The sequence below is a fragment of the Candoia aspera genome, chromosome 2 (assembly GCF_035149785.1).
Source record: "Candoia aspera isolate rCanAsp1 chromosome 2, rCanAsp1.hap2, whole genome shotgun sequence".
NCBI classification, from domain to species: domain Eukaryota; kingdom Metazoa; phylum Chordata; class Lepidosauria; order Squamata; family Boidae; genus Candoia; species Candoia aspera.
In genome coordinates, this window is record NC_086154.1 from 257065359 (window position 1) to 257075731 (window position 10373).

At 42.0% G+C, this 10373-nt stretch overlaps 1 protein-coding gene across 1 annotated transcript in view; it reads left to right on the forward strand.

The window, feature by feature from the left end:
- The window catches only part of LOXHD1 (lipoxygenase homology PLAT domains 1), a 159145-nt gene extending 149266 nt beyond the window's left edge, over positions 1-9879 (forward strand). The window contains exons 39-42 of the mRNA XM_063293185.1: positions 4151-4321; positions 5730-5868; positions 6579-6740; positions 8987-9879. Of these exons, the coding sequence (XP_063149255.1) occupies positions 4151-4321; positions 5730-5868; positions 6579-6740; positions 8987-9467 (953 nt within the window). The 3' untranslated portion in view covers positions 9468-9879. The remainder of the gene's footprint in view (positions 1-4150; positions 4322-5729; positions 5869-6578; positions 6741-8986) is intronic.
- The last annotated feature ends 494 nt before the right edge of the window (positions 9880-10373 follow it).

A 10373-nucleotide genomic window follows, 5' to 3' on the forward strand; every position in this document is an offset into this window, starting at 1 on the left:
CTTCTTAGTATAGGCAATCTTTCTGGCCTGACAAACACATTTAATTCTCAGAACGTAAAATCATAGAGTGACAGATTTGGATGGGACTTTGGAGGCCTTGCAGTCCAACTCTCTGCCAAGAGCACAAATCCTCTTACCATCCCAGATGAGTGGGAAACTTGAAAACCTTGGGTGGTGGAGTCCACCCAACCCCGACACCAGGAGGCCAGCTGTTGCACTGCTTAAAAGCTCTCCTGGTCAAGAAATTTCTCCTTATGTTGAGTTGGATCTCTCTGTGTAAAGCTTCCACCCATTGGTTCTTGTCTTACTCTTGGGCGCTGGAGAATAAACGCACATCCTTTGACATCCCTTCAAGACTGCAAACATGTTTCCCCCCAGCCTCTTCTTTAGGCTAAACAAATCCACTTCCTCTAACCATTCTTCACAGGGTTTATGTTATCATGAGTTTTCTCACAGAATGATTTCCATGGGAAATTTTCCTAGCCACAAAACGGTAGTTGTGGCCAGGGAAAACATCCTTATTCAGAAGGCAAACTGAAGAATTTGTTCCTCACCACTTCTATTTCCCTTCCAGTGCGCTCTACCCCTCTCACTTTCTCTTTTTCAGGACCAGGTAGGCATGCTTTCCAAACAAAGCTTTGAGCCATATTCGTCAGGTTTAGATTTTTAGAATACTTCGGGATACTCTTTGAAATTATTTCAAATTAAGGAGATGCTAATGGCTGACATATTTTATTATTTATTTATTTATTATTCAAATTTTATTACCACCCATCTCCCCCAAAAGAGGGACTCTGGACTCATTGCTTTGCAGCATGCCAGCTTATGTGTTTGCTTGTTTGTTTTGAAATATTAAAGTAAAAGTAGGGGGAGGGGAGGAGGAAGAGGAGGAGAAATAACCAAGTACCATAGGAAGTACTGCAGTCAGCATTAATGATGGTGGTCTACTGTAACCAACAGCAGCCTTCCTGGGTCATACAGAACTTCCTCAGCATCACCTCCTTCTCTGACTGCTTTAAGAAGATCTTTCTGGAGATCTTTAGAAATATGGCCCTTGACCATCTTCAGCAAAGGATCGTTACCTTGTTGTGGTGCTGGAGCTTGAGCACCTCAGTGATGCCATGAGCTAAACCGTGAAGGGCCACCCAAGATGGGAAGGTCATGACAGAGAGGTCAGACTAAATGCGATCCCTGGGGAAGGTAATGGCAACCCACCCCAGTATTCTTGCCATGAAAACTAAATGGATCGGTACAACCAGAGATATGTCAGTACACCATCGGAAGATGAGACCCCCAGGTCGGAAGATGGTCAAAATGCTACTGGGGAGGAACAGAGGATGAGTTCAACTAGCCCCAGACGTGATGACGCAGCTAGCTCAAAGCCAAAAGGACGGCTAGCAGCCGATGGTGCTGGTGGTGAACGGCGAATCCGATGTTCTAAGGATCAACACACCACTGGAACCTGGAATGTAAGATCTATGAGCCAGGGCAAATTGGATGTGGTTATTGGTGAGATGTCAAGGTTTAGACATTTTGGGCGTCAGTGAACTGAAATGGACTGGAATGGGCCACTTCACATCAAATGACCACCAGATCTACTACTGTGGACAAGAGGACCACAGAAGAAATGGAGTAGCCTTCATAATTAATAGTAAAGTGGCTAAAGCAGTGCTTGGATACAATCCAAAAAACAACAGAATGATCTCAATTCGAATTCAGGGCAAGCCATCTAACATCACAGTGATCCAAATATACGCCCCAACCACAGATGCTGAAGAAGCTGAAGTAGAGCAGTTCTATGAGGATCTGCAGCACCTACTGGACAATACACCTAAAAGAGATGTTATTTTCATCACAGGAAACTGGAATGCTAAGGTGGGCAGTCAAATGACACCTGGAATTACAGGTAAGCATGGCCTGGGAGAACAAAATGAAGCAGGACATAGGCTGATAGAATTTTGCCAAGACAACTCACTCTGCATAACAAACACTCTCTTCCAACAACCTAAGAGATGGCTTTATAAATGGACTTCCCCAGATTAACTACATCCTTTGCAGCCAAAGGTGGTGGGCATCTATACAGTCAGTAAAAACAAGACCTGGAGCTGACTGTAGTTCAGATCACGAACTTCTTCTTGCACAATTTAGGATCAGACTAAAGAGATTAGGGAAGACCCACAGATCAGCTAGATAGGAGCTCACTAATATTCCTAAGGAATATGCAGTGGAGGTGAAGAATAGATTTAAGGGACTGGACTTAGTAGATAGGGTCCCGGAAGAACTATGGACAGAAGTCCACAACATTGTTCAGGAGGCGGCAACAAAATACATCCCAAAGAAAGAGAAAACCAAGAAGGCAAAATGGCTGTCTGCTGAGACACTAGAAGTAGCCCAAGAAAGAAGGAAAGCGAAAGGCAACAGTGATAGGGGGAGATATGCCCAATTAAATGCAAAATTCCAGAGGTTATCCAGAAGAGATAAGGAATTATTTTTAAACAAGCAATGCGCGGAAGTGGAAGAAGACAATAGAATAGGAAGGACAAGAGACCTCTTCCAGAAAATTAGAACCATCGGAGGTAAATTCCAGGCCAAAATGGGTATGATCAAAAACAAAGATGGCAAGGACCTAACAGAAGAAGAAGAGATCAAGAAAAGGTGGCAAGAATATACAGAAGACCTGTATAGGAAGGATAACAATATCGGGGATAGCTTTGATGGTGTGGTCAGTGAGCTAGAGCCAGACATCCTGAAGAGTGAGGTTGAGTGGGCCTTAAGAAGCATTGCTAATAACAAGGCAGCAGGAGACGACGGCATCCCAGTGAAAGACTTTGTATTTCTAGGTGCGAAGATTACTGCGGATGCTGACTGCAGTCAGGAAATCAGAAGACGCTTAATCCTTGGAAGAAGAGCAATGACAAATCTCGATAAAATAGTTAAGAGCAGAGACATCACACTGATAACAAAGGCCCGCATAGTTAAAGCAATGGTGTTCCCTGTAGTAACATATGGCTGCGAGAGCTGGACCATAAGGAAGGCTGAGAGAAGGAAGATCGATGCTTTTGAACTGTGGTGTTGGAGGAAAATTCTGAGAGTGCCTTGGACTTCCAGAAGATCAAACCAGTCCATCCTCCAGGAAATAAAGCCAGACTGCTCACTTGAGGGAATGATATTAAAGGCAAAACTGAAATACTTTGGCCACATCATGAGAAGACAGGACACCCTGGAGAAGATGCTGATGCTAGGGAGAGTGGAAGGCAAAAGGAAGAGGGGCCGACCAAGGGCAAGATGGATGGATGATATTCTAGAGGTGACGGACTCGTCCCTGGGGGAGCTGGGGGTCTTGACGAACCAACAGGAAGCTCTGGCGTGGGCTGGTCCATGAAGTCACGAAGAGTCGGAAGCGACTAAACGAATAAACAACAACAAACCCTTGACCATACTGCCTGCTGGGAGTTGTTGCCTAAAGTTTCTGGAGCGTACAGGATTGGAAATTGCAAGGGCTGAAGCTTGCAGAATAGGAATTAGCAGTTCTCAGATGTATAAAGCTGATGTCTCCCAATTTCAAGACTAGGAAAAGAATGGCCAAATTTCCATTGACTTGAAAAGGGTGGGAGGAAAAAGCCTAGATTTTTAGAATTTAAATTCATCTCTCTCTCTCGTTCTACATTACACAAGCAGATCTCCATATACACAGTATTGTTTCTCTTTTTTCTGAAATAAAAGCAACTCATCTAGCTATGTTGTGTCTATCAGCAAGTTCCTGGATACAAAGTAAAGAGACTTGAAATGTATTGCTGTTCCTGGAGTCCAGGAGTTATTGTACAACTGACGGGGCAGTTGATTTTGGACAACTCCTTCCAAAGCATGGGCACAAGAGTTTGTTTTGAAAAGTTCTTTTGAAAAGAGTTCTCATCTCCCTCCTTCTCACACATAAACCATAGCTTGCCCTCTCTACCCCTGAGAGTTGGAGTTTCCATATTAGTCATTTGGGTACCACTTCCTCCAAATAAAAAAAAGTTAGAGGTGGTAAGAAAAAAACTCACCAATTTTCCTTCTCATTAAAGGGACTTGTCCTGTCCTAGTTAACTTTAGGTAGTATTAATTAAGTTGCTTCATCTTCCTAAGCAATAAGATTCATCTGTTCTGGCAGGAATTGCACCAGGCTGGCATCTGGAATACATTGACATTGATGACTCTGTCATGGACAAGATCTTCCGTTTTCAGTGTGACCGCTGGCTTGCAAAGGATGAAGACGATGGGCAGCTTATACTAGAACTGGCTTGTGCCAATAATGACATTCTGGAACTGAAAGAACGTACCTGTAAGTTGGACAGCAGAGACTGTCTGGGGAAGGGAGGGGATGAGATGTCACTGAAAAATGGCCTTTTTTCAGCTTCTAGCAGTTTTGGTAGCCATCTTTTCAAAAGTTAAATTTCTGGAGCCATATTCCAGAATGTCACTTCCATGAGCAGACACTTTGGATAGAAATGGGATAATGAGAGCATGAGACTGACTCCCTATGTCAGAAATGTCAGGGGCATTGTCTTCTGGATGTCCACACCAAAAACTGAAAAAGAACATTTTCTGTGCATGGTTGGGTAATCTAACCTTATGAAAGCCTACAGAAAAAAATACTATTGCCTTAGTCTTTCTTCAAGGATTTAGAAAAGTCAGCTGAATAAATCTCATGAAAGCTGATCAATAGATTAATTCACCTCTATGTATTTAAGTTTTAAATTTCATATATTCATGTAGATCAGGCATTCAGATGTTCATCCAAGTGTGTCCTCCTCTACCATGATTGTTATAATTCAGCTAAATGAAGAATACCCAACCTGCTGAAGCTGGGGATGTTTTAACTTTTATCAATCCTAGCCAGTTTGGTCAATTGCAAAGGACTGTAGGAACTGCAGTTCAAACATCCTTATTGCCTCCACCTGGGGTAGAAGGACCATCTTTTTCTAACTCATCCCATTTCCAAGTTTACTCCTAAAACATTTTAATTATACATATATGTGAAGTATATATTAAGCCACAGTGAGGTTTAGTGGGTGAATCCATTGTGCATTGTAAACCATGTGCATTGTGTGCAAGCCCAACCGATAGTGTTATTCAAACTATGGTTAAGGAAACCTTCATTAGATGCAATGTGTGAATCAGATCACACCCCCTAGATTCATCCTCTATCAGAATTCCTTTGAATTCATGGTTTCAAACCCATAACTCACCTCCAGCTGACAAATGCAGCACTTGTAGTAAATAAATGTGGAGTCACATGGGAAGAAAGGGAAGAAGCTGTCATAATCTGAGAGTAACTATTGATCCCACAGGGTACTTTGAAAAACACAAATTGATAGAATAGTTCTCTAAGGTTTTCTTGCCTTTTCTGGAGATGCCAAGGATCAAAGTTGGGATTCTGTGTGCAGAGCAGATGCTCTTGAACTATGAACCATGGAATGGGAAGAGCTAAACTAGGATATTTCTCCTTAACTATGTGCTCTCTCTTATTTTATTTATTTATTATTCAAATTTTTATCACCGCCCATCTCCCCCCAAAAAGGGGGACTCTGGGCAGTTTACAACAAAATTATCCTTTTAAAAGCATCAACATATAAACTCATATAAAACATATAAAATCACAAAGTAAGATACTAAAATAATAAATATAAATATAAACTCTTTATATATAAATATAAACATAAACTCTAAATATACTCTTAACTCTCAAGCTTATGAGATCCTCACAATCACCAGCAATAAGGAGGATGCAGAAACCAAGGAAAATGTATCAATTATTTTTGAAGGGAAGCGAGGGCGTTCCAAAGAGTTCCTTCTGGAAAACTCCTCCAGAAACAGAAGATTTTTAAGGTATGTTATTATAATACCATAGTTGTAATGACCTGAACTGTTTATTCATTATATAATTGAATGGTTATAATCAGTGAATGTTAGGTTGATTAAAAGATTGCCCTTAATGAATCCATTGATCAGCAGATTCTATTGCTAGTTTTAAAAATAAGTACTTATAAATATATATAGCATTATAAGATTCATTCCAAATTTGGGACAATAGGGAATGCCTTTCCTAAAAGGATGTATCTTAATTCCATAATCTCAAAACAAATGAATTCCTTTTTTTTCCCCTTTAAAAGACTTGGATGTTTACATGTGCAACATGATATATGTTAATTAATTGATTAAAGTGTTTCTCATAAATGTTCAGAGCACCTACATTATCTCAGTGACCTATGCAATGAGAAATTTTGGATTGCTTGTGAGCAGAATTATATTTATGCCTTTTAAAAAGAAATAAGTCAGGAAACCTTTCAGACAAATGGGAAATATAGTTTCATCTGGTATGAAATAAATTAATGTTATATGTGGGTAAGTCCTTACTGGAACATCTTACAGATGATTTATAGGTATATAGCTATATAAATTTGTGCTGAACAGTTTGTAAGCTTTAAAAAATATTGTAAGTTACATTATTACTGCAACATTAACTTAGCTCTTCTGACTAGTGATTGTTGTCTGCTCATTATTAAATAAAGCTTTGTGTGTGGGGGGGCAATCTGCAGAGGAGCAACAGATGTATTCCAGTTTTCTTCAAAGAACGTTGATGATATTGCAGCCATCTGTGTTGGTCACTGTCCAAGAGATGGGAAGAAATTGAGGGCAAAACCAGAAGTATATTGGCATGTTCAGGAAATTGTCATTATGGAGATGGAACTTGGCAACAAGTAAGTGCCTCATAATGAAAAGATGCATGAATGACATAGATGATCAGCCAAGGGGACGTTGGTTTGTGGCACTCAAAGGGTAGGCAGAAAGCCCATGTCCTGACTGCTGTAGGCTGAAGTAGGCACGCATGAATCTCCAAATGTCTATTCTGCTTTATTGCCTGAGTCAACAGGGCTACATCCCTTTGTAGTGTTTCTTCTATGGATTTTTTTAAAACATCATGGTAAAATAACCATTTACACTGGCAGTGTCTCATACGGTCTGCATCTTCTTCTGGGCTGTGTTATTGGACATTTCCATGTAATTTCCACACTTTTTTTCAGGCTTTATTTTTCACAGATTTTTTTTAATTTGGGTAAGACAAATGCCAGGAAAGCCATATTGCCCCCACACCCACTGCAAAACCCAGTGGGCCTGGATCATGCAAATTCTCCTCCAGCAGGATTCACAGTGGAATTCTTTGGCATCCCAAGCATGAACCTGCTAGCTGGGGAATTCTGGAAGGTGAAGTCCACACATCTTAAAGTTGCCGAGGTTGAGAAACACTGGACTAGGCGCTCTTCGCTGCAGCCAAGTTACATGCTGTCCATCTGTCCTTCAGGTGGCAGAACACTATACTGCCAGAAAGCCTGCTGTGTCCATTGGCAGTCCCCACCCTGACAGAAGAGCTGTCACCAAACAGTGATATCTTTGTTTGCTGTGTACAGGCCAAGTTAAGGAGAGACCGGTAGATACTCCCAGCTTTGTTTTTCTCCGTTTCCACCAAACATCATCACGTGGCAGGAAAGCATCCTCCAATCACTCTCCTTAATTTGGGCTGGGATTAGGCAAAATGGCAAGCTTGGACAGATGGCTAGGCCCATGGGTTAGGTGTTCTGTCAAAACCATGCGCCAAGACAGCTGCGATGGATTGGGAGCTCCTTGGCAAAGCAGGGCTGCCATGGTGGGCAGGAGAAAGGAGTAGCCCCACCATCAGTGCCTTCCTACCAGCCTTCCCACCAACTGACAGGCACCCCACAGCTGTATAGCGAAGCAGAAAATGCCCTGCTTTCCCATGTTCCATAGCAGTCCCCACAACAGCCGGGGAGTGGGGGGACATGATGTGAAGTGAGTTGGCTCACTTTCTCCTCTTTGTCGTGCCTCCTCCTTCTACCCTCCTGCCCACCAGCACTACTAGCTGTTGTTTGGCCCAGAGACTGTTGAGAACCACTGGAAACAACTGAGTTTTCCCACTGATCAAACCAGAACAGCCCTGAAAAACAGAGCCCGGGGCTGGAAGGAAGGGGCATGCCTGCACCATCCTAAAGTGGCCGATAGGTGCTGGATGGATCCCACTCTATTCAAGATCATCTGGGTGCCAATAGCTGTGGCACCAAACAAACGATGGGTGAAGCTTATCCCATTGAACACTGTGGCTCTTGCCTGCTTAAAGGGGAGAACACTAATTCTGGGACAGCTGAGGATGATTTATAAATTGATTAGATAGAAGAAAGATGAGAGAGAGATGGATGGATGGATGGATGGATGGATGGATGGATGGATGGATGGATGGATGGATGATATAGATACATTATTAGCTGCCTCAGCTTTGGCTTGGAGAGGATATGAAGACAGTGTAGTGACGAGACAGCTGAAAACAGGTTCCCTGAGCATGCTTGTTTTCTGGCTGGGTTCAAGTGGGAAAAGAGTTATTGTACAGTACAATTTGCCACGTAGAAAGGCCAGAGAATCAAAGCAGCATGAAACTCTCTCTCCATGGATTTGGGGATAAGAGATTATCCAGTTCAGAATTAAAATCATGGTGAAACACTCCATCAAAGGTGTTTCTTATGACCGAACCAGAATCCTAATTAATCCTAAGTGGCACATCATAAACTATTATCTCTCTTTCCTGGCAAACATCACATGCTAGTTTTCGTAGGATGATTAAAAGATTGGGGTGGAAAAAAGGGATGGAACAAAAGTTGCAGTCATTAAGGAGCCATGGAGGAAAGATTGTACATCCAATTAAATTGCTTTCTGTGCCTAAAACTGATATGGAATTTTGCCACCAGAAGGAATTTAAACAAAAGAGGGGTAACAAGCATTCAGCCAGAAAGGATTTAGCAAAGCTGGTAAAATACTTGTTAGAGAAAGTCAGTTCTTTCTAGCCAAAGAAAAAACAAGCACTCTGCAGCAAATATTTAATTGCCGGGCAAGTCATGAATCCTTTCAAATTCAGGGCTCTGTTCTGTTGTTCCGGCAGGTACTTTTTCAAATGCAATGCAAAAATCCCGCTCCGCACCAAGAGGGGGGACCACAAGGTCTTTGAGTGTGCCAAGGTGATTGAAAGCTTTGCCAGCAAAGCTCGGAGTTTGGTCCCTGTCAAATACGAGGTGATTGTTGTGACAGGCTCCCAAAAAGGATCTGGTACAGATGCCAACGTCCTCATTACCATATTTGGAGCGAACGGGGATTCGGGCAAGCGGCCTCTTAAACAGAAATTCCGCAATCTCTTTGAACGGGGCAGCACCGATCGGTTTTACCTGGAAATCCTTGAACTGGGAGAGCTGAAGAAAGTTCGGATTGAGCACGACAGCAGCGGGCTGTCTCCTGGGTGGCTGGTGGAGCGAGTTGAGATCACCAACTCGGCTACGGGCATAACCACCAGCTTCCCCTGTGGGAAGTGGTTGGATAAGAATAAAGGTGACAAGTTAACATGGAGGGATTTGTTTCCAAGAAGTTAATGGCAACTGTACAGGCCGTAATTTTCTGAAATGCTTTTGTTCCATCTGGCAGGTAAATTTCAAAACAAAAGGATTGGGTGTTTGATGTAAATCTAACTTAATCCACTGCTTTTCAAGCTCTGGGTACAGAGTTCTGGCAATTCCATATTTTTCAAAAACAGATCTCTTTGTTTAGCAAAATCTTCATTCTATTCAAAACCTCTTCTTTTCTCCCCCACCGAGAAAGAAATGTTGGAACTCTCCCATCAGCTTTAAACAGACTTACGGATCACTTGTATTATAGCTTACAGAGTATTTTTTTTTTAATTTTTCAAGATCAGTGTCCTAAAAGTGCTCCAGTTTTTCATGTTTTGCTAATCGCTTTTTGCAAAAGATATGGATAAATAAGCTGTAACTAGAGAGAGATAAAACTTAAATGAATATAGAATACACTTTTTTTTTTCAAATTGAAAACATTTCCACTGCATGCTGAGAAGCCATTTTAGTTTTCCCAGACTGACACCTTTTCTTAAACATTAATAAAGCTCTCTTTGAAACAGCCGTGGCATTTTATTATAAAGTTTACTGAATTCTAAAAGAAGAATTGATCACTCCAGCCAGAGTTGTAAACATGATGAGATAGGATTGGTTGCTTCCAATTAAATGAAAAAATATCCTTCCCAAAAGAGGATACAGCTGGATCACAGTCAGACTCGGTGGTCACTCATGCGTTATTCACCTCTTGGCTAGACAATTGCAAGGCACTCTACCTGGGGCTGCCCTTGAAGATCATTTGGAAGTTGCAGCTGATCCAGAATGCAGGTGCATTGGCTTGGGTACCCCTCTTTCAGCATACGTGACGCCCCTGCTCCACGACCTACACTGGCTGCAGAGGCCTTCCTGGTGCAATTCAAGGTGCTGGTTGTC